Source organism: Balaenoptera acutorostrata, chromosome X (assembly GCF_949987535.1).
Source record: "Balaenoptera acutorostrata chromosome X, mBalAcu1.1, whole genome shotgun sequence".
Classification (NCBI taxonomy): Eukaryota; Metazoa; Chordata; class Mammalia; order Artiodactyla; family Balaenopteridae; genus Balaenoptera; species Balaenoptera acutorostrata.
Genome location: NC_080085.1, coordinates 7,646,640 through 7,670,950, shown reverse-complemented (window position 1 = coordinate 7,670,950; position 24,311 = coordinate 7,646,640). Strand labels below are relative to the sequence as shown.

The 24,311-nt window shown below is 47.9% G+C and overlaps 1 protein-coding gene and 1 pseudogene across 6 annotated transcripts in view; one reads left to right on the top strand and one right to left on the bottom strand.

Annotated features, from left to right (window-relative positions):
• Window positions 1–24,311, bottom strand: part of WWC3 (WWC family member 3) — a 129,498-nt gene that overhangs the window by 61,625 nt on the left and 43,562 nt on the right. For 4 of the 6 annotated variants that reach the window (XM_057537802.1, XM_057537801.1, XM_057537800.1 and 1 more), the window contains exons 3-5: window positions 20,462–20,665; window positions 9,983–10,059; window positions 8,736–8,815 (exon numbers count right to left, since the gene is read on the bottom strand). In XM_057537802.1, the coding sequence (XP_057393785.1) occupies window positions 8,736–8,815; window positions 9,983–10,059; window positions 20,462–20,665 (361 nt within the window). Of the gene's footprint in view, window positions 1–8,735; window positions 8,816–9,982; window positions 10,060–20,461; window positions 20,666–24,311 lie in introns of those variants that run through there. The other 2 variants (XM_057537803.1, XM_057537805.1) reach the window with 2 other exon arrangements.
• Window positions 1,285–5,569, top strand: LOC103011973 (V-type proton ATPase subunit G 1-like; annotated as a pseudogene).

Here is a 24,311-nt window from a genome sequence, read left to right as displayed (position 1 = left end):
AAACTGGTGCTCTTTACTGGCTGCCTTTGAAAGAAACGGTTAGAGAGAAAAGAAGGCACAGCTTCAAATGCTGACCGCACACCGTTAAGAAGCCATCTTCAGGATGATTCTCATCAACCTCCCCCTCCTACTGCCCTCAAGTGTCCATAATTGTTGTTCAACTTAAGATGTCAAGAGAAGGGCTTCCCTGGTGGCACAGTGATTAAGTATCCACCTGCCAATGCAGGGGACATGGGTTCAAGCCCTGGTCCGGGAAGATCCCACATGCCGCGGAGTAACTAAGCCCATGCACCACGACTACTGAGCCCGCACGCCTAGAGGTCGTGCTCCACAACAAGAGAAGCCACTGCAATGAGAAGCCCACGCACCGCAACCAAGAGTAGCCCCCGCTCGCCACAACTAGAGAAAGACCGCACGCAGCAACGAAGACCTAACGCAGCCAAAAATAAATATAAATAAAATAAATTAGTTAAAAAAAAAAAAAAGTCAAGAGAACTGGTCTGACAAAAGTAAAACCAAATGGATTCTTAAACCCACATCTTGAAGAAAAGGGCTGCCAGGCCTCGAAAGATATTCCATGTTAATACCACACATTACAACCCCCAAGAATGAGAAGTGTTGTTACAACTCTACCTTTTACATCACCAGCCCTGGCAGGGGGCCTTGGACGAACCTCACAAAGCTTCCGGCAGCTTTCTATCAGCAGCCGGTCCTGCGTGGAACGCCAGACCCGTCCCATGACGGGAACAACGCTCTTTTTGTTTCCGCCCCCATTTCTGTATGTTTTACTGTTATGTGAGGAGCGCTGGCCTTTTAGCACGGGCTGTAGCTTCTGTGCCACGGTAATGGGATACTGCTGGTCTAAGCCTGCGCTAACTGTGAACAATCCCGTTCTCTTCTGAAACCACTAAATCCCCTCGGACAGAAAATGCTAATTCCGAGATCTAATGCTGCCTCGTGTGGTATCGGACGCTCCGCAGAGTGCAGTCACTCTCTCTTATTGCAGGAGACGCACGGGCTTAACTTCATCACAGCATCCCAAAGCGGGAGAATGTCCTCAAGCAATTAAAAGGCTCAAAGCAAAGAGGCTGAGCCAGGGGCTAAGAACACACCTCACGGAAAGCGGGTACTGGCACGTTTAACGAGCACCCCTTTCTGTGATCTGAACAGCAGTGATAGAAATAGGATTTCTTAAGACACAATGTAACACAGTAAGAAGCAGAGGAGGAAACGCTAGAGGGCAGTTAATAAGAAGGCGCCTGGGCCGATGCAGTGACCTCCCCGATGCTCGCAGCCCAGGCCCTGGCCCAGGGGGTCCCTGTGTCCCAGGAGCAGTGCCACACGGCCCCCGGGCTGGTCCCCTCACCCCGCCAAGCCCTGCCCTGCACCCGGAGCTGGCTGCACCCCGAGGACCGAGTAGGGAACCAGGCCAAGTCCGCATCCTCGCACAGCGTGACCCTAGGCGAGGACACAAGACGACAACAAAGAAATCACCGGGTCAGGCAGCAACTGGTGGTTCAAGGAAAACGAAGCCAGGTGCGGGGATAGAGGGTGGGGAGAGGGCTGCTTTTTAGATACAGTGGTGAGCAGGGACCTTGGCGAGATGTCATTCGTCCAGAGAACTACGGAAGGGAGGGGACAGGCACGAGAGACTTGGGGAGAGAGTTCAGGCACAAGGAGCTGCGAGTTCCAGCGTGGGGTGACGCAGGTGAGTGAGGGGGAGACTGGGGGAACGAGGTGAGGACGGGGGCCGACTCATCTGCAGTCTGGATCATACTCTAAGTGAGAGAGCCACCAGGGGCCACGCAGCGGAGACACTTTACAAGATCCCCCACGGCTGCTGTGAGGACGAGGAGCCACCACGTCAGCACTCGGGGGCGTTACAGGTGGCACGGCGGGAAGAAGCTCCAGGGGCACATAAGCGTGGGCAACTCAGGGTGAAGTGATGTTAAACGAGCTTCCCGGTTGCAGGACACCTCACAGTCGAACAGGAGGAACGTTCCAGACGCCCAGGAGGTCTAGCGTCACTAAAGAGGGAGCTCTCCCCCACCTACTGGCGCATCCAGCACGTCCTTGGGCATCACCCATTTGGGAAGCTGCGGACATCCTCATTCTAGCTCCTCCCCCCTTGCCCTGGGTGCTAGCCATGAGCTACATGAAGAAAATTTTTCAAAACAAGCTTCAGAAACTTTGGGGCTGCGATACCCAGTAGCTCTCTCACTGGAAAAGTTTGATTTTTCTGAAGACTTTCATGACTTGTAAACGTTGCTCCTGTTTTCTGAAGACGTTTATAAAGGGCTTCAAGAGAAACGCAAATTACAACGACACTGAGACACTATCTCTCACCGATAAGACCGGTAGAAATGCAGAAGCGTGAGTGACAACGCATTCTGCTGGCCACGCGGTTGGAACAGGAACACGCGTCTACTAGTGGTAGGAATGCAAAATGGTGTCACCCTCCCGAGGAGAACTCGGCAGTATCTAAGAACACGACCAGTGCCTTTACCCTGTGACCCAGCAAACCCACCTTCGAGAACTTATCCTGAAACCTCTTGTGTCTACACGTGCACAGCATTAGGTGAAAAGCTGACGGGAAACATTATAAATGGATGTTATCAGGCTGACAATGCCAGACCCCACTGATGATCTTCACACCACACAAAAAAAGACACAACCAGAGAGTGTGCACCTCTTGACCAAAGGGAAAAGAAAATGAAACTGAACTTGAGTCAGATCAAGCCTCTCGGATTAATGACACCCGTTTACATAAATAGCAGGGGACGTGTTAAATGACGCCGCGCACGTTCACGCAGCAAAATCCAGTATCAGGGCAATTCTCTGGGACAAGCAAAGTAGCTTCTTCAACAAATAAGATGTCAGCAGGAAGAAAGGAAGGAAAAAAGAAAAAAGGAGAGGAGGGTAGAGATTAAGAGACACACTAATCAAACGTACAGAGTGGACCTTGTCGGAACCCAGACCCAAACAAACCAGGGAGATGGGAACACTTGCTGGAGAAAGGACAACATTAAGAGATTACTACTAAGCAGCACAGGTATTATAGTTATGTTTTCAAAAGGAGTCCGTTACTTTAGGAGAGACATTTATGGATGAAATATGACTCTGGGATTTGCTTCAATAATGCGGTAAGAGCTTGGGCGATGAGGCCGTGTGACAGACAAAACAAGACTGGCCATTGTGTGGTTAGTTGTTGAAGCAGGATGAGGGGTACAGAAAGGTTCCCTTATACCATTCTCTCTACTTTTGTGAATATTTGACATTTTCCATCATTAAAAGTTTATATACATTATACACACACACACGCATTCTATCATTAACCCAGAGAATGTGTTCACGGCCAGCTCCCATCTACAAAAATTAACAACATGCATAGACTTAAAAAAAAATACAAAAGGTTCTTTTTTCCTCACTTGGACCCAAGCGTAATGATGGATTTCCTTGCTAGCCAGGAAAGTTCACCAAGATAAACAAGTCGAGTTTAAAATGTTGTAAGTAGCCAAACTCTCGGTGAGGTGCTCTGGAAAAAAATACATGGGATATTCTGGGAAGCAAGAACAGCAGAAAATTTTCTGGAGGAAAATCTAGGGTCTCTGCCTTAAATCGATGTTGGCAATAATATCTGAGAAGCCCATTTACATGTAACAGCTCACGTATTATCTGTGCTCAGAGTTAGGATTTTACACTAGGGGTGGGGTAATCACATTATCGATGCTTACCAGAGGTTTTCCAAATTTCTCAATAAATAATACCTGTCTGCATGATTTGATCCAAACACAAGAGCCAATCTGCAGTACCAGATAAATAAAGAGGCTGTTTTCATCTCACACATGGCCTGTGTAACTCAGAGGAAGGTATCAGTCTACTTTTCACTGGCAAAGCGTTTTAAGCACAGCACAAGCACCCTTGTTTCCTCTCCTTCCCGTGAGCTCGTGTCACAGCACAGAGTGACCGACCATTTGCAGTGACAACACAGCAACCAACCAGAAGCTGCCTCTCGAGGCAGCTCCATCTGGAAAGCTGGGCTGGGTCGCCCAGGACCAAGGCCAGGTCCAGAACTTTCCCTCAGGCCACCCCTCAGCCTCCACTGGGGAGGGTGGGTATCCAGCAGGGAGTGAGGACCGTCCCCTTGGCAGGGGGCATGTTTACCATCGCTAAGGATTCTTGCTATGGAAAGCAGAAAGAAGATCAAACAGCACTGGTCCTTCTCTCTGCAAGTGCTCAACTCATACTCCGCTCTGGCTGCAGGTGTAAAGCTATAACTCTTCCCAGACCGGCTTCTGCTTCCCGTCCAATAAACCTGGAGAAACTGAGGCCACCTTTTCCTAGTCTTAAAATGACCTTGACTACAAGAGATGAATTTACTTCCTAGCAATGCTAAGGGGAAGGGGTTTTCTCTGTCACCTGAGCCCTGACATCTTTGATTTCTGAGAGTGTTCAGTCTTAAGCTGACATTGCAATATAACCATTGTCTTCACATAAAGAAATGGAGGTGGCCAGAGTGATGGAGGCCAAGCAGAGGAAAAGGCACCGGGCCCAGCAATACTGCTACAGAAGCCAGAGCCAGTGGGGAAACGTGCCGGCCGGGGATCCCCTCTGAGGCTCGGGGATCCCGCGTGACCTCAGTGTGTCTGAACCGCCCTGAAACCCGATCATCTGCACCAGAGCTTCAGCGAGTGGGAGTTAAATTAACTGCATGAGGCCCAGCATGAAAAGTCAGTATTATCTAGAGACGCTGGGAAGTCTTGATTCACCCTGGTGAAGAGAGAAACCTACGGTGTGGCCAAATGAAGGAAGGAAATCAACCTGCAATTCAACTGGACAGTCCAAGCAACTTGTGAAGGCCTGCCAAATTAAATGATTTGCTTCTGCTTACTTCTGATCCAGCCCTTTAGCAGAAGTGACACAGGAGGGCACGGCCACAGTGCACAGAGAAGCACCCAGCAGGCATGGGAGCATCTGGAGGCGGGCAGGGCTGTATGGCATAAAATCACAGAACAGGTATTGCTGCGCCGGGAAGCACCACAGCAGATGGACAAAATGAGCAACAAAACCAGCAGCCGATACTGAAAATGCAGCTTGATTTGTTTAAGCAAAACTTTTTTAAAAAGCTGTACTGCTTGGGCGGCTGGGTCAACTGACCCGAGGGGACGGTCGAGCCGATTTAGGCCGCTCTCTGCCGCCCTGGAATCGCCGCCGCCACGGCCAGTCGGTCGCAGGGCATCCAGCAGCTGCTCCAGGCCGAGAAGCGGGCCGCCAAGGAGGTGGCCGAGGACCACAAGCAAAAGAACTGGAGGCTGAAGCAGGCCAGAGCAGCAGCCCGGCTGAAACTGAACGGTACCGCCTGCAGAGGGAGAAGGAGTTCAAGGCCAAGGAGGCCGCGGCTCTGGGATCCCATGGCAGTTGCAGCACTGAAGTGGAGGACCCCCAGGAGAAGATGACCATCCTCCAGACCTACTTCCGGCAGAACAGGGGTGAAGTCCTGGATAACCTCTTGGCCTTTGTCTGCGACATCCAGCCAGAAATCCACAAAAACTACCACAAAAACGGATAAAGGAAGAAAAAAAACCGCCTGTTGTTGCATGGATTGGCATTTTCGATCCCTTCACGGAATATGAAGCTTTAGCAAGGCTTGAGTTATAGTCTTGCGAAAAGTCATTAAATTATTTCTGTATGTTATATAGTAGGTCCCTTCACTTTTTGCAGAACAGCAAATCTAGCTTCTTTGTACAAACTTAGAGCTTATCCAAAGATTTTTATCTTTTTTTTAAATTTTATTTATTTATGTATTTATTTTTGGCTGTGTTGGGTCTTCATTGTTGTGTGCAGGCTTTCTCTAGTTGTGGTGAGTGGGGGCTACTCTTCATTGCGGTGAGCAGGCTTCTCATTGAGGTGGCTTCTCTTGTTGCGGAGCACGGGCTCTAGGCGCACAGGCTCCAGTAGTTGTGGCTCACGGGCTCTAGAGCACAGGCTCAGTAGTTGTGGCGCACGGGTTTAGTCGCTCCGTGGCATGTGGGATCTTCCCGGACCAGGGTTCGAACCCGTGTCCCCTGCATTGGCAGGTGGATTCTTAACCAGTGCGCCACCAGGGAAGTCCCAAGATTTTATCTTTTTACCTCATATTTCTTGGAAATTTAATGGGTATACATTGTCTTCTTTCCTATGCCTTTTCGCTCAAGCAGCATATATATCAATACTGACTTTTTCTTTCTTAGATGTAGCTAAAAAAAAAATTTAAGAAAGAAAGAGATGAATTTTTTTTCCCTAAATCTTTCTTGAAGGTCAGGGGCTTTATCTGTGAAAAAGTAGCAAATAGTTATTTGTAACCTATGTGACGCAGCAGCCAGCCTTAAAATAGTCCTTTCCGGCTAAGAGTTAGAATAATGGATACTAGTATCATTGTTTGGGCTGCTTTTAGTTTCTCTTAATCAAAATTACTAGATGATAGCCCTACTATATAGCACAGGGAACTATATTCAATATCCTGTGATAAACCATAATGGAAAAGAATCTGAAAAAGAATGTATATATGTGTATAACTGAGTCACTTTGCTGCACAGCAGTCATTAACACAACATTGTAAATCAATTATACTTCAATAAAAAATAAATTTAAAAGATTACTAGATGATGGAATTCAAGAACTTGTTACATGTTACTACTTGGTGTACTGAAAATCATTTAAAAGTAAAGACTCTCTGTCATGCAAAAAAAAAAAAGAAAAAAAAGCTGTACTGACTAGGGATAATTAAAGGAACTCCCATTGTAGATCCAAATCACCAGAGAATGTGTGCGCATGTGCGCACACACACGTGCTGCTACAGGTAGTGGTAGAGAAAGCAAAAAGCTGACTGTAAGGTTAAAAGCCTGCAGCTCATGCTAAGCACATGGACAGCTTACCAAACCCTGCCGCATGGGGGACCTGCAGGGGGCATGGCAGTGTCTCAGGGCCAGAAAAGCCAAGCTCCTCCAGGCAAGACCCAGCTCACCTTTCTATTGTGTCTCCCTGGGTGTCTATAATATGTCCTTAATAAAAAGAGGACAAACGAATCGTCAACCAAACTAATCCTGGGTGATTAACAAAGTGAATCTCAACCTCGTGTTAAACAACAGGGTTTGACGTGCCCGTTAATTACCCTTTATATGAGGTGGGATCATTATCTCTGTCAAACACATTCTGTGTTACCTCCCTATAAAGAGTAATACTGCAATCACATTTGACACACTGTCATTGTGTCTGCACACAGGATGCGAGAGAGTGGCACGCTGCCCACATTTACCAAGAAATCGTAGCCACGCGGATTCCTGCCATTTGCTGAAGGCTGACTATGTAGCAGGCGCTGGTGCTGCCCTCGGACAATTTGGCCCAATGATCACTGCTATGGACTGAATGTTCATGTCCCCCAAACTTCATATGGTGAGCCCTAACCCCCAGTAGGATGGTATTTGGAAATGGGGCCTTTGGGGGTGATTAGATTTAGACGAGGTCATGAGGGTGGGGCCTCATGAAGGGATTAGTGTCCTTAAAGAAACAGAAGAGACACCAGAGACCAGAGCCCCCCACCCAAAAACAGCACCATGTCAAGACACAGCAAAAAGGCAGTCATCTGATAATGAATTTGCCAGCGCCGTGACCTTGGACTTCCAGCCTCCAGAACTGTGAGAAGTAAATGTCTGCTCTTTAAGTCACTCAGTCTACAGTATTTTGTCAGAGCAACCGAGCTACGACAGTCCCCACTGACACATGAGAAGAGTCAACACAGAAGGTATGAAGCACAAGCCCAAGTTCAGCAAGTGAAACCAGGCTCTGAATCAAAAGGGAATATACTTTGGACCAACAAGCATACAATGCCCTTCCTTAGGAAAATTAATTCTTTCAGACCACCAATATCACCATTTATAAAATAACTTCTGTTCATTGAATTTGCTCACTTCATATAACTCACAAATGATAAGAACTTCATCCCCAAACTCTTAGTAGGGATAAAGTTCTAATTGTAAAGATGTCAATTTTATAGGAGGAAGACCCATAGATCAGGCTGCCTGACGGAACGTACTGTGAGGATGGAAATGTTATCTGTGCTGCCCAATGCAGTGGCCACTAGCCCAGCGGTCCTCAACCTGGGACAAACGTGCCCTCCAGGAAACACTTGGCAATATCTGGAGACATTTTTGGCTGTCACAACTGGATGAGAGGGTGCTACCGGCATCTAGGGGGTCAAGGCCAGGGGTGCTGCTAAACAACCTCTGGTGCACAGGACAGCTCCACCACAAACAGTTATCTGGTCCAAAATGTCACGAGCACTGAGGTGGAGAAAACCTGCACTAGTCACATGTGACTACTGAGCATTTCAGATGTGGCTACTGAGACTGGGGACTAAAATTTTAATTTTATTTAACTTTAATTAATTTAAATTTTAGAATTAAAAAATTTAAGAGACTAAAATTAACAAAACAGGAATTCAAATGTAAATAGCCATGTGTGTTTCAGACAGCACAGCTGTCAAGAATGTGCGTAAATATAAAATAAAGGTCTTATTTCCCAAGGAAACAAGAACAAAGTATCTTCAGGGAAAAGAGAGATCTGATCCTTAGGATTGGCAAATAATAAGCATAAATAAAAGCATAAAAGTGAACACCCAAGAAGCTTTAGGACACATGTCCCGGCACCAAACAGGAAATCGCAGGGAAACTCTCCCTCTGTCACTGCAGGCCACTCACTCTTGCAGGGTCTCCACCCCCTTTTCTTTGTACTGCAGTTCTTGCTTCATCTGGGTCAGCTCTCGCTTTAATCTGGAAAGCTAAAGACAAATTACATTTTTTTTTCCACATAAAGAAGCTGTGAAAAATGATTTCTACAGTTGTTAGCACTGTCATCTAAGTTTCTGACTACCTTGCAATTCACGGGGTCACCCATTCTCTCCATGGCCTTCCATCCCTGGCATATCAAACAGCCCTGGCATATCAAACAGCCCTGGCATATCAAACAGCCCTGGCAGAGGGGCCGGCTCGCTTAGACCCACAAGGCCCGGGTCACGAACAGCTTTCTACCACGTGGAGCCCTGGAACCAGCAATGATTTTCTTTTTCAAGGTATTGATTTACACATTGCAATGAGCAAACTTTGTCATACTTTTTTCATCCTCTCTTCTGCTTACTACCCACAGATCCCACCTAGGAAACCCTGTTGCTCAAAGCATGGCTCCCCACTATCTGGAAGTCAGTCGTCTGCAGTGCTTATTTAAACAGGTGCTAGGACCCACTCCAGGCCTTGTTAAAACTCGGTGGGGGCGAGGCAGGGGGTGTCTGGAGCTCACATTTTGAACTGATGCTCCAGGTGTTTTTCGTTGGTGCACTAGAATGTGAGAACCACGGCACTAAAAGAGACACTCTGGTTTAGGGACTGAGACACCAGGACGGGAGGCTTGGCCTCTAAGATGTCCCCCGTCCCCCCCCCAGACACCCAAGACAAGGGGCTGAAGGGATGGAACACGGTGGCACACAAAGACCCCGGCACCACTGGCAAGGAGCAGCGGCACCTTCTGGTCAAACGCCATCGTAGGCAAGATTTCTCTGGGAATACAGCCACCAGGGAAGAACAGCAGATGCTAAAGCTGCTGAGGGACAGGGCTGGCAGCCCACTAATACAGGGAAGCAGCCCTCTGAGGTCGGGCCCCGATGTCACCAAATCTATCCAAACGGGGGGTGAATCTAGCCCCATGAAACACACTGAGGGATACAGGTGATTTTCTGTTAGATGGGCTGAGGCTTTAAAATGAAACTTCTCCCTTCCTATTGGAAAAAAAAAGTGGAAAGTAAAACCAAATGTGGTAATAATTCATGAAATGGAAAATCTTACTAAAATATGGGTGTTATACACACTGGCCACCATAAAATGAACCATGATAAGTGATGTTACATAAAAAGACATACGGGGCTTCTAGTTGTGAAAATATTCGTTTTACTCACCCTATCCCGACGACTTGCTATTTCTGCTTTAATTTGGTATGGGTCGTACTTTGTATTTGTTGAATATCCAAAGAAGGCTAAACAGAAGGAAAATATTTTATTTTATAATGGATCCTTTAAAGTAAATAAATACACATAGATACGAACTTCTGATTCACCATATTAAGTAGTTAATTCTCAGTCTCAGACTTCCAAGTTGGCGCTGGCTCCTGAAGAATTAACATTTTACAACCTTGAATCTTGATGTTTGATTTTTGCATGAGGCCCTTCTACGTGATTCCACATAATAAAATATATGGCTATAGGTAAATCAAAACTCTGTTTACTTCAACTGCAAAACTACTAGGGTTAAAAACCATATATACACGGGGGGAGGGGTACGGTTATGGTACAGAAAACTATTCTAACTATGTAAACAGTACATACAGTATGAACCCATTTTTACTTCCTTTTAAAATGCACGCACCCATGGAAGTCACTGGAAGAACCCAAAAGTTGACTGCTATTCTCAATGGTTTCATTGCAAAAGATTTTATATTCACTCTCTTCATATCTATAGTCTCCACATGAACGATTGTTGACATAAGAAAGAAAAAAAACCCCAAAGATTTGTAAAATGAAAAAGACAACTTTCTAGTCACGTATCAGTATCTGGCAGGCTTGAGGAAAAGCTATTCTTCCACGTTGTTGGTTCCCCGAAAGCTGAAGCAAAGCACCCACGCTGTTATTCTAAGCAGCTTGGTTTTTTTGTTTTTTGGGTTTTTTAAATTTATTTATTTTATTTATTTATTTTTGGCTGCGTTGGGTCTTCGTTGCTGCACGCGGGCTTTCTCTAGTTGCGGCAAGAGGGGGCTACTCTTCGTTGCGGTGCGCGGGCTTCTCATTGCGGTGGCTTCTCTTGCTGTGGAGCACGGGCTCTAGGCACGCGGGCTTCAGTAGTTGTGGCGCACGGGCTTAGTTGCTCTGTGGCATGGGGGATCTTCCCGGACCAGGGCTCGAACCCATGTCCCCTGCATTGGCAGGCAGACTCCTAATCACTGCGCCACCAGGGAAGCCCAGCAGCTTGTTTTTGAGGGATGTTTAGCTAAATCACATCGCATAGATAAATGCTTTCTTCAGCGGTGCAGCACACATGATTTAAAGCCTTTTGACAGACACAGCATCGTGATTACAGACGGCTAATACCTGGGGGTGAATGAGGTGCGCTCAGCCATCCAGCTGTGTGCTAAGCACAGTCAGCCAAGCCCTCTCCACTGTCTCAGCGACTGGGGCAGCTCGCGGCTGTTTCTTTCTCTTTTTTTTTTCTTTCTTTTTCTTTCTTTTTTTAAATTAATTTTTATTGGAGTATAGTTGATTTACAATGTTGTGTTAGTTTCTACTGTACAGCAAAATGAATCAGCTATACATATACATATATCCCCTTTTTTTTGGATTTCCTTCCCATTTCCGCCATGTCTAATTTCTATCACCCCATCCACCTCTCTGCATCCCTTTTTCTTGATGCTTCTGTCTCCTTTCTCTTAGGCCTTGGAGCCGCAGTGACTTGGTTCCCGTCCCTTCCTGAGTTGTGGAGGCTCCTCTTTCTTCATCTGAGAGTCACCCCACACTGGTGTAATCTGCCTCCGGGTCATTTTCATTAGTTTCACCTGCTCAGAAGACCCATCAGCAGGGCCAGCATCCATTCTTTTACTCCTTTGATCTGGGTACCAAAGGCTGTCATACAGGTAACTTACATGTCAACACCTAGAAACTAGTTTATAATCATCTCCTGATTTCATATTGGAGAAGTTGGCTCAAAGCCATCAAGTGGGAATTCCCTGGTGGCACAGTGGTTAAGAATCCGCCTGCCAAGGCAGGGGACACGGGTTCGAGCCCTGGTCCGAGAAGATCCCACATGCTTCGGAGCAACTAAGCCCTTTCACCACAACTACTGAGCCTGCGCTCTAGAGCCCGCAAGCCACAACTACTGAGCCCGCGTGCCACAACTACTGAAGCCCGCGCGCCTAGAGCCCGTGCTCCGCAGCAAGACAAGCCACCGCAATGAGAAGCCCGCGCACCAAAACGAAGAGTAGCCCCTGCTCGCCGCAACTAGAGAAAGCCCGCGCACAGCAATGAAGACCCAATGCAGCCAAAAATAAATAAATAAATTTATTTTAGAAAGCCATCAAGTGGTTTAAACAGCAAGAGCATTTAATATCCTCAAATAGAACCACATCCTCAAACAGAACCACATCCCAACTTAATTTGAGCTGTTCAGATATCTCCTGTTTTTAAAAAAATACAGTTCTATGGAAAATCTACTATTCTAAGCCCCAGTCAGAATTTCAAATTACTAGAATCTACTGGAAATAAATATCTGGAGGAGCTGTTTGCCAAATTTATCTCAAATGTTCTTATATTTAGAATTCTAATCTCTCAAAAACACAGAGTAAAATGTTTTTTAAATAGAATTCTTTCTAAGACGAAGAATGTTTATTTCCAAATCCTAGAACCTCCATCTTGCCTGACTCTTTGGTCTTATTTAAGACCAGTAATGAAAGCAACACCTCAAACAATGCCCTTAAGAGGCAGAAGTTGAAATAACTTATAAAATCTCCACATTAAACTCCTGGGACTTAAGTTTCCCAAGCCTGAGCTTAAGGGGCTTCCACTGGGGCCCAGACAACATGCAAATAAGCCTAGGGCTTGCTGACTCCTTCCACGTGGGGCCACTTGTCACCTTGCAGCTGAGGAAGACAATGCCAACAGTTACCACCTGGGATCTTTCCCATTCCGGGTAGAAAGTAACCCCACCACCAAAGTCCAGGGAAGTTAACTGCAACGTTAAGCATCAGTAACAGTGATCTGAAATCGTTGCCAAAACTTTCTGTCTGTGCAGTTTCATAGGGAAAATGAGCAAAGAGCCTTGAAGTGCACGCTGGAGGTGTAGTGGGTACAGATGGACGGATACACGGCACCCTGCCCCCAGTTCTCCTGCGTAACTAACAGAGCCCTGAGGCACTTGGGCATCCGCCGCTCCCCCAGGACACTCAGCCTGGACCAGTCCTGGAGGGGGATCCCGATCAACCACGACATCACTGAGCTGCCCAGTCCACCAACGGGGAGGCCCACCACCCCCTGGAGGACGCTGCTAGTGACAATGACAGCCTTATTGTCCAGGCCGAGGGGAGTCAGTCTTCTCTGCTATTTATAGCTGAAAACATCCTAAATGGTAAAAGGTTTTACTTATTGATACCATTCATGTTACCTTTGCCACGGTCTCTAAAGCTATAAAATTCCAGGACTGGGATGAGGGAAAAGGCAACTCAAGTACCTAAGACGGTGAGTACATGTTATCTTCAATTGCTAAGGAGAGTGATAAACACTGGCAGAACTTCTAATGACATAATTCAATTTATAAAGACAAATTCTCAGTTCCTGATGTCTGCCAGTAAGTCTAATGGAACCCACTTGTGGAGTCCAAGGAAAAGCTCAAGACTCTGGACCCCATTTTTAATGGCACGTACACCACAACACTTAGAAAAAGAAACATCTTCCTCTGTTAAGACACGTCTCCAATCTCAAGGTTTAGGATAAATACGAGACTTTCACCTCTGAAGCTTTCTTCTCACTTGAAGAGTTTGAGTGGGCAGAGCTATTAAACAGCTTAAGGAGGCCGCTCAGGCATACAGCATTGGCTTTGGATGATGTAATAAGAAGGTCATAGCTTAACTGGACCTCACCAATGTAAATTACTATACCTTGCTATTATAGGGTAACTGTCACATTTATTTCATCTATCCTCATAAAATCTTTGTGAGAGATGACGACTATGTTTCCCCACTTTATAAATGAAGGCTGAGTGTGTAGTGACTTGACCTACATTGTGCCATCAGTCAAAGAGGGACTTCTGTCTAGAACTTGGGCTCCTGTGGGTCAGATTAGCTTTTCCAACTTAAGAAGAAATGGCCCTCCGGCTCCCCGGCGCACAACAGGAGAACTCAATCTGTGTTATTTAGCACTCAAAATGCTGCAGACCCCAGTAATTACTTTGGATTTCGATTTTATGGGTTATTAAAAGGGGGAAATGTGTCCATGTCTGTCCCTGTCTCCGTCTCCTCTTACACACAGGCCTCCTCTGGACCGTGAGAACCCAAGATCGCCCCAGGCGGATGACATGCTTTAAAAGAGGGTAGTCCTTCTCCAAAGGCATCCTCTGGGCAGGCAGACGGCTCCTTGGGACCAGGTGTGCGCCTTCCAGGCGTCGGCACCGCACGGAGCTGCTCGAGGGAGCCCAGGAGGACTCCGGCACAGAGGACAGCAAGCCTGGACAGTTCCGTGCTGACAGGTACTAATGACCAGAGCCGACCAAGGCATGCCTGTAAACAACCGAGGCCAACTAAAGAGGGCATGACCTCTTTTTTAAAGGCACCAGAAGCAAAGGAACAAAAAAATCTAACTAGCCCACTGAGAGGTAACCTACAGAAGTAACACAAGAGCCCACCAAATCCAAACCAAGAAGTCCCTCTCTAGGGCAGACGGGGAGATCTGGTAAACATGTGTGCTCTGCGACAACCTTCGAGATTGAGTCCTGCCAACTAATACCTGGGAAGATGCTGCGTGAGCCATTTTTTTCCTGCCTGCTCCAACATGCCTGTGTGCAGGAAAACGAAGGGCTGAATGGATGGACTGTGGCCCTTATCCTCAGCTAGGCAGGAGATGAGAAACCTTCACCAGGGAAACAAGGGAAGATAGTCTTTGTGGGATGGGCCTGGAGCCTCAGAAAGAATTCGGCCGGACAGAGGACTGATAAGGTCAAGCTTCCCCACCGCCCGAGCCAGCCCGAGCCAGGAATGCAGGGCGGGTCAGCGCTTTCTCACCGGAGATAAGGCTGACTCTTTCCCAGGCACCCGAAGAGACTTTGGCTGTAGGCTTCTGGGAGCTCCCAGGAGCCAGGGTAACAAACAAAGTCATACTCCTGCTGCTGGAAGAAAGGATCACAATCAGTGGATCTCAACTCTGGGAATCCCCTGGGGAGCTTTAAAAAAAAAAGTGTCTGGCCCCAGCCAAGGCCAATTAAACCCAAATCTCCAGGGGTGGCAGTGGGGCCCAGACAGAAGAGTTTTCGAAAGCCCTTCGGGAGATTCCTCCAGTGCAGCCAGGGTTGAGAACCACTGGTGCAGATTCTTCTGCAAAGGACCAAATAGTAAATATTTCTGGCTTTGTGGGCCATACACTCTCTGTCTCAGTTCCTCGACTCTGCCACCGTAGCTGCTACAGACAGTGGGTAAGTGAATGGACCTCGCTAGGTCCCAATAAAAGTTTATTTACAAAACACCCAGAGTGGACAGGATTCAGCCTGCGGGCCAAAATTTGCTGACCTGTGGTTCAGACTATAATTTACCCCAAGCAAGAACTCCTTCTAAAAGGTCCTGCAACTGGTCACATACTTCATCTGAATGCATCTGGAGGCCAGAGTTTCTCAGGAACAATGAAAAAAAAGTTTCTGAAATAACAAATGTATTCAGTGTTTAAAAAGAAGGCAAACAGAAGAACATATTGCAGTGAAGAAAGTAGGAGAAAACTCTACAAAATGGAGCTGCAGAGAAAGTACTGGGTGTGTCTTAGAGACTGAGTCCTTTGTAGTGAAGAGTTCCATGCCAGGGTTCTACAGAGCATTGGACAGGACTGGGCCCCAGGCAGCTAGCTCATAAGCGAACAGAACTAAAGCAGAGTTGGGGTCTTAGTCTCATGGGGATGTGTGTGCTCAAATCCAGCAAAGCATGACTTTGTTTTGGTCAGAGACAAAAAAGTTAAGGCTTGGATATTCTCAGGCACCAGATGGCCCAATACTGACACAAAATCTTTCCTCTCCAATGAACAGAGTTTTATTCTGATGACTTCCAAAACTCAGGGGGAAATCTGTGAAAGGTGTGGAAGAGAGCACTTCCCCTCCCCTTGCCCTCCCCCATGCCCTTCTGCTCCAATATTGGAAATGACTTTCTAGTGAATTCCTCTGTTTACAATTATTGCCTCATTTTCCCCTACAATCAGCCGTTCAGGATAAATCGTGTCCCCAACACCAGGCGCTAAGGAAATAGCTGTTGAAAACTAAATGACTAGTTTAGTGATCCCACTATGGGCCACGAGAAAATCAAGAAGCACAAGGCGGTCTGCCTTCCACGTGCCCCTTCAAGTGTTGTAAAATTGCCAGACAACCTGTCAATTTATAATGGGTCCTTATTTCCAGGTAACTTGAACAATGGGAGGGCAGGCTGTTCCAAAGCCACGATCAGTTCTTCTGAGCTGACTCTTCCATGTCTCGGAAATACTTCACAGCACTGAAGGCTAGCTACACAAAAAGATCTGGGTTCAAATCCAAGGTCTACCGTCTACTAGGGATGTAACCTTCAAGGAGTAACTTAGCCTACCCAATATTGTTTCTGTGTGTACACCGAAAATAACATTACCATGTTACAATGCTTCACGATGCTGCAATCACAACAATGCAGGAAAACACTAGCCCATTCGATGTTGGCTCCCTTCACTCGGAGTCACTGTCAATGAAGGAAGTAATGGGAAATAAGTCCAAATCTCCCTCTGTTCCCAGTACCCGAGCAAGGAGCCCTGCTTTAGATGACTAACAATGTGAGCGATCCGGGTTGTGCCAGACCCAGGTGGCCAACTGGAGCCCAGGTGTGCCATGGATCCTGCCACCAGCAGCTCCTGATGTGGGCCCGGACCTCCGTAGGAGACATCTGCTAGAGCACAAGCCACCAGGATCACTGTCTTGAACTTCAGCCTGTGGCCAGAAATGGTTCATTTGAGTCATATCTAACAGAGTGATCCTCAACGAAGTTCAGGTTACATGGCAAATTGCAAGAGCTTGATCAAAAACCCCAGGGATAGCAGCAACTTGATAAAATGCTTGAATTAGTTCCTAGCTTCCATTCGTAGTCTTTCTCCCTGAGGAGACAGGCTCCAGCAAGAGCCACTGGCATCTCCAGCCCTTCATGAAAACGGCCTAAGCTAGCCTCCAATGCCACCTGCACGAGTAGAGGCAGAGATCGCGTCTATGCAGGGACCTCTCACGGGTTGGGGAGTGGAGTCTCATGGTAGGATCTCAGGTCAACACCACAGAGTCATCACCTTCCCTGACTCAAGGTTTCCTCATACATGACTTCAAAGACAGCATCTCAAGTGTTTCTTTTTTACGGGGCATTAATAAAATTCTACAGAGCACAGGAAGAATGAAATTGAGTGCAATTCCCTACTTGCCCAAATGTCAATGGAGTGAAAAGCCCGTGGAAATACAAAAACTGATGCTGAGGGAAGTCCCAGCTCCAGGGGACTATAAGTTCTGGATGCCCTTACCCTCTAGGCTCCACGCTGCTATGGGACTCCTCCCCTCGGGCTGGGCATAGAATCCGATAGGCTGCAACTACGTCCTCCTATATTTGCATCCTCAAGGGCTCCAGTCCCGAGTCCCCACACTCACTGCAACTGAAGTCCTGGCTGCACCAGTACAGTAACCAGTACATAAGACACACCTTCTCTTGATGAAATTTGTCCTTTCAATGACTGGCGAGAAACTTCCTGCCAGGTTTTTCTGATATGTGCTTCTCCCATCTTAGAAAGACTGACTGGAAAGCCTCTTTGGAGACCTAACCAAACCTGACCATGGAACAGATGAGGTGCCTACAAGCTACTGGGAAGAAATACTCTATTAGGTTGAATCATATGAAATTGCCAATATTTGGGCCTTTTTAAGCTACAAAAATGACAATTTTATATGGTTCAATCTACTTCTACCAAGTAACTTTTGGAAAGGTTTAGAATCGCTAACTATATGCTTTCAGAAACAGTTATAAGCCAATGCTTTAGCCAAGTGTGACCTCGAGGCACCAAGTCCATGAGATCACTTAAAAGAGACCATATGCTGAGCCATGAAAGTCATCTGAATAGATATCAAAAGATCGAAATCTTATACGTCTAGTCTCTGACCACAATGGAATTAAATTAGAAATCAACAACATGATACCTTTAAAAAGTTCCAACAACTTACTTTTTTTTTTGGCCATGCCACTCGGCTTGCAGGATCTTAGTTCCCCAACCAGGGACTGAACCCGGGCCCTCAGCAGTGAAATCGAGGAGTCCTAACCACTGGACCACCAGGGAATTCCCCCAACAACTTACTTTTCAAAAAACCCATGGGTCAAGAGAGAAATCACAAAGAAAATGAGAAAATATTATGAACTGACTGAAAATGAAAATACCAAAATTTGTGGGATGCAGTTAAAGTAGTACTTAGAGGAGAATTTATACCTTCAGAGGCTATGTGAGAAAAAAGAGAGGCCTGAAATAAATGGTGTAAGCTCTCAATTTAGGACGGTAGAAAAAGAAGAACAAATTAAAGCCAAACTAAGTAGAAAGAAGGAAATAATAAAGAGGACAAACCAATAAAGTAGAAAACAGACAAGAAATAGGGGGAAAAAAAAGAAAACCAAAAGCCAGTTCGCTGTAATGCTACACACAATCGATAAACATTGAGCTGTGGTGATTAAGACACAAATTATTAGTATCACAAATAAGAGAAAGGACACCAGCTCAGCGTCCAGACATTGAAAGAATCATGCAGGAATTCTACGAAAAACTTCATAAATTTGACAGCTTGGATCAGTGTTCAGCGGATTCCCCGTGGGCCAAATCCAACTTGCTACTGTTTTTATACTTTTCTCAGAACAAGCCACACACATCACTTAGGTATCATCTCTGGCTGCTTTTGCAGTCTAACAACATGGTTGAGTAGCTGCATCTAAGATCATATGACCTACAGAGCCTAAAACACTATCTGATCCTTTACAGAAAAGCTTACTGATTTTTGGATTAGATGAAAGAGACGAATTCCTTGAAGCACACAAATACCAAAACTGATTCAAGAAGAAACAGGAAAATCTGACTAGCCCTGTATCTATTAGAGGTATTGAATTTGTAGTTACAAACATTCCCACAAAGACCTCCAGGTCCAGATGGCTCTTCTGGTGAATTCTATCAAACTGTTAAGAAAGCATTAATACCAATCCCACACGAACTTTCCAAAGCCTGGGGAGAAGGGAACACGTCCCAATTCATTCTGTAAGGCCAGTATTGCCCTGATACCAAAATCAGAGAAAGACATTACAAGTAAAGAAAACTAGGAAGAGACCAGACTTTTCTAAAAACTAGCACTGAGCTGACCCATCACATTCTGATGGACAGTTAAAAAGAAACAGACAAGAAACAAACCTAGTACATCCCAATAGCTGAAGAACAAGAGATGAAGCAGCCTGGAAACAACACACCATCATACCTGAGCCTGCGTTCTCTCACGGCACGTGGGGACACAGCTATCTCAATTCCTGCTACGGGGGCAAAGCCCACCCCCACTGCTCTCTTCTTCACAGCTTGCATGCTGCAGTGAAAAAGATGTTTGGCCCCTTGGCCTCAACTCCATTCTGACCTGCAAAACGGCATAAAGCTTTGACCACATCTTTAACGTTCAAAGCTGTGTCACCAGAGCCAAATACCCTGCAACATGGCAGTCACGTCACAGGTAAGTCCCTCCATGTCTCAACCAGACTTAGGTTTTTATACAATAAAACCTAGCAGTACCAACTTCATACGCTCTCCCCAAGCTCACCGGCACGCGGGACAGTCATGGCCGCAAGCACCTGCGGTGGGCGGTTAAGCGTGACAACTCTGTCGGGAAGGGACCGGCTCAGGCAGTGACTGACTGCGTCAGTAACCAGAGGCTTTGGCTTCTGTGACTGGACCTGATTCCTTCAATTCCTGAGCATCTGCTGAGTCCTCCTGAAACAGGAGGCCACGTCTGGCAGGCTCCAAAACTCGGAGGGGTTCCCTTTGGAAGACGTCAGTGTGCACCCATCTCACTTGAAGGGCAGACAGTGAGTTCTGAGTTCCCCTGATTCCCCGCGTTATACTGAGTTCCCCCACCTTCAGTGTCTTGCCCAAGAAAGTATGCTACAAAGAGACAGGGGCTTGACATGTGTGGAGGCTCCTGAATCTTTCCATCCAGGACCAACAAAACCAGCGTATGGACTTCCCAGGGATCACCCCAGACAAGCAGGAATAACGGCAGAGATCTCTGGGTGAAGCCCTTTTCCACGCTGACAAACAGAAGTCAGGAGGTTGTTCTGTGTCACTACCTGAAACGTGCTTGTTTATTTTCTCCCTTCCCCACCCTCACGGAAGCCTCTCCTTTCTTGGGCTCCCCTGTGTCGCAGTGCCTTGGCACAAGGTGGGCAGTTGATCAACATTTGCTGAAGTAGCGGTAGTGAATGACCATCGGATTCCAGCATGGAAGGCTGACTACCTAACAGTTTGCGATTAGAAAATTTAGGAAGCTGTCTTGCCCGACTCAAGCTCAGTGTCTGCAGAAAGCCTAGCAGAGAGACGGCTTTGGAAGCCACGCGTGTTAACCGCGGGGGACGGTCAACTCACAGCTGGTGTACGAGCGGCCGTCGTCCTCGCACATCTTGTGCAGCTGCTGGTATTCCTCCTGGGCCAGCTCGAAACGCTGCTGCTTAATCTGGTAGATTTCTTTCTTGGCATTGAGGGCCTCCTGGGCTACAATTAAATACTCCTTCAGCATCCGTTCCTGCTCCCGCCGCCACTGTTCTCTGGGATCCTCAATCTGGGTAAGCTCTGAAATTGGAAGGGTAAGAACATAGGGGACTTCAAAGTAAAATCTTTACGTTGACCAATAATCATGCAGTTATGTGACTCGTCGATAAGAAAATTAATTAACTACCAGGAGGTACATTATGGAAGCGTCTATATAACGAACCTCCCAGAATGTGGATCACCTCCTATTTACACACCCACGCTTGGGACGAGAAGAAAGCTCTGTAGACATGGCAATAGCTCCATGGAGGGGAAGACGGTACCAGGCAACTTTTCACACTCTAAGTAAGTGTTGGTGGACGTGAACCCAAAGGAGCTCATCCCTGTCAAACTAAGACACATGTCCAACCTTCCTCTCCCTGCCTTCTTCATGCCGGGCTGCTGTGGGCTCTGCTGTCCCCGTGACTGGCTCGCTCCCCTTCTCCCACCTCCCACGCCAGACGGCGTCCTTCTGCATTCTTCATGGACGTCCCATAAATGCCCCGTTTTCCGCTCTGGCTCTCTCACTCTACCAGCTCCCGTAAGGGCTCACGCCCACCTCCAGCTCCAGCCTCTCCCCTGAGCGCCCATCCTTTCTCTCCTCCTCCCTCCTAGAGGCACCTCCACCTGGACGGACGCAAAGTAATTCTGAGTCACTCGTCCAAAGCAGAACTCACTCTCACACAGCGCCCTTTCACTACACAAACCAAAGCAAACCAAAGGAAGCCACGCTGACGAGCGCCTGCTTCTCCCGCCTGCCCCTCGGAGTAAGCGCCTTCATCTGGATCTACCCACTGAGCCAACCTGGGACTCGACCTCAGAGAACTCCTGCTCCTTTCCCCACGCAGAATATTCCATGGGTCATCCAGAACTGGCAATTCCTGCCCCTGCGTATAATAGTGGCTGACGTACGCCTTCTCTCCTTCTCCCCTTAGTTCAATCAGACCCTCACGCTCTCTCTCCAAAAACACGCAGGCTGCCTGCCTCATCCCACCAAAAGCCATCCTCCGTGCGCTCACCAAAGTGACCTTCCCAACTCTGCCTCCGATTCTCTAACACGTGGCCTTTTTTTTTTTTTTTTTTTAAAGGATTTTCTTATTTATTTATTTATTTATTTATTTTTTTTATTTTTGGCTGTGTTGGGTCTTCGGTTCGTGCGAGGGCTTTCTCCAGTTGCGGCAAGCGGGGGCCACTCTTCATCGCGGTGCGGGGACCGCTCTTCATCGCGGTGCGCGGGCCTCTCTCCATCGCGGCCCCTCCCGTCGCGGGGCACAGGCTCCAGACGCGCAGGCTCAGCAATTGTGGCTCACGGGCCCAGCTGCTCCGCGGCATGTGGGATCCTCCCAGACCAGGGCTCGAACCCGTGTCCCCTGCATTAGCAGGCAGATTCTCAACCACTGCGCCACCAGGGAAGCCCACGTGGCCTTTTTTAAAGCACAAGGTTGTACCTTGGCGTGATGAAATGTTCTGGAACTAGATAAAAGTGGTAGCTGGACAACACTGTGAATGCACCAAATGCCACTGAACTGCACACTTTTAAACAGTGAATTTTACGTTCTATGCATCTCAATGGTTCTGTGCATCAAAATGGTTAAAAATGTAAATTTTAGGTCATCTTTGCCCCATACACACAAGAGCACCTGCTAGGATGTTTCAAGTAAGTCCTTCCTTTTTAAACCCCCTCCCAGCAACATCCCCTACCCCGCTTCACACTGCTACCCCAGGGCCCCTCCTAGAAAGCCTCTCTGGGCCTTAAAAGCTCCCATGGGGAAATAAGAAACAAAGACAACAAAAATCGGGGTCCTGACCTAGCCCGGGAGTCCAGATTCAGTGGGCTGAGGGGGCACGGGCAGAGTCACAGCTGTTATAAGTGCCCGGATGTCTCTGATGTTGACTCAGCCATGAGACTCGCCCCGGCCGACAGGCATCGTTCGCACTCTGTCCAGTGCACCTGAGAGTCTTGGGAACCTTGAAGGTGATCCACGCAGGGCCCCTCTGGTCCCTCACCTCACCGTCAATCTGCACAGTTCCAACTTAATATTTGACTCCTCAGGTTCTGTGCCTTTAGAGAGCTTTAAAGCTGTGCTATCGAGAGTTAGATTCTCAGGAGCAAGTTTTCTGGAATGGGGTCTCTGGCCCATGTACAAATTGTTACAATAATAATCTTTTTTGTTCCTGGGGAAAAAAAAAGAGTTGGGTTCCCTGAAGGTCTCAGAGGCAGGAGGTGGTATGACCCTGGAGCTGATGTCTTCAGCCACATCCCCCACGGTGCTGGGTCATCCGTTATACTCAAGGTGGCCGGAAGAAAGTCCGTGGTGATTATTCGGTTTTCGGGTTCATGGCCAAGTCTAGCGTGTCATGTCGAATCCTTAGGGTGGAGCCTGGGTCTCACTTTCCTGTGTCCCCAGGGCCTCAAGAGTGGCCAGCACACAGAGGTGCTCTGTGACACTTGCTGTGACTCAGCCAGCAGGAGAGCAAGGCACACCAGCGGCAAAGAAGGGGACACAGAGGGACACAGAGCAAGCGGGGTTTACGAGAGACGAGCCAGAACGGGTCAGTCCTGGGCCTCGGCGGCAGGCAGGCGGCTTCCAAAAAGGCTGTGTGAGGCGGATGCTTGTGCCGTTCAGCGCTGCCGCCCGGGCCCAGAGAGGCCCACAGCACGGGGAAGGCGGCCCAGAAGGCCAGACAGCCCGGCCGCACGCAGCCCAGGGGCACCGGGCCAGCCAGGCCAGAGGGAGGGCGGTGGACACACCCGGAAGCCCTCCTGCCACTGGTATAACCGCCGGGGAGGGCAGCAGGGCCAGGGCGGCACTCACCCCCCTGCCCAATCCCTGGGTAAGAGCCACAGTCACGTGAAGGCTGAGTGTACGGATCGGAAACTCCCCTGTCCCAGGACCCAGCCAGGACGCCTCGCCATTCAGGGTTCCAAATGCTGAATTCCGGAGGCCGGCTGGCAAGTGACAATGCAGGAATCAGCCCTAGAGATACCAGCCCGGGTCGATCACACTACGGGGACGGGAGGAGCCGTGGGACTGAGCGTGGAAGGAGCTTTGTCACTCACATGCTGGGCACCCCGCCCCCGGCCTCCCCCGCACTCAACAAACTGAAGGACAGAAAGCACACCAAGGGGAACTTCGTATCCCCAGCAGTAATGACAATGACAGAAACACTAGGCAGCTAGAACGAAAAGGGGGGAGTGAAGGAATGTGAATCTGAGAGAGAAATGGGTCCCCAGCTGGTCCTCGATGGAGGAAGGCTGAGGAGGCGGCAGAAAGCAAGGAGCGCGGGGCAGAGAAGGCCTGGAACCAAATGCTGCACATGAAGCAGTGCGTCAGCTCGGCACCACTGACACTCCAGGTGGCTCAGCCTCTTCGGGGGGCCATCCTGGGCGCGGCACGAGGGTGAGAGGCATCCCTGGCCTCCACCCACCAGACGCCGGGAGCACCTCTCCCAGGCGTGACCATGAAAAATGCCCAGACACTACCATGTGTCCCTGGGAGGCAAAACCGGCCCCAGATGAGAACCACTGCTCCCAACAATTCTACCAAGAAGGCTGGCATGGTCAAGGACCCATTATTTTAGCTGTGGTCTTTACATCATTTTCTCCCTTCACAAAGCTCCAAAAGGTTTGGTATATTAAAGTTAAAATCAAAGCGATAAGACAAAGTGAAGTTAAGGTAACCACTTG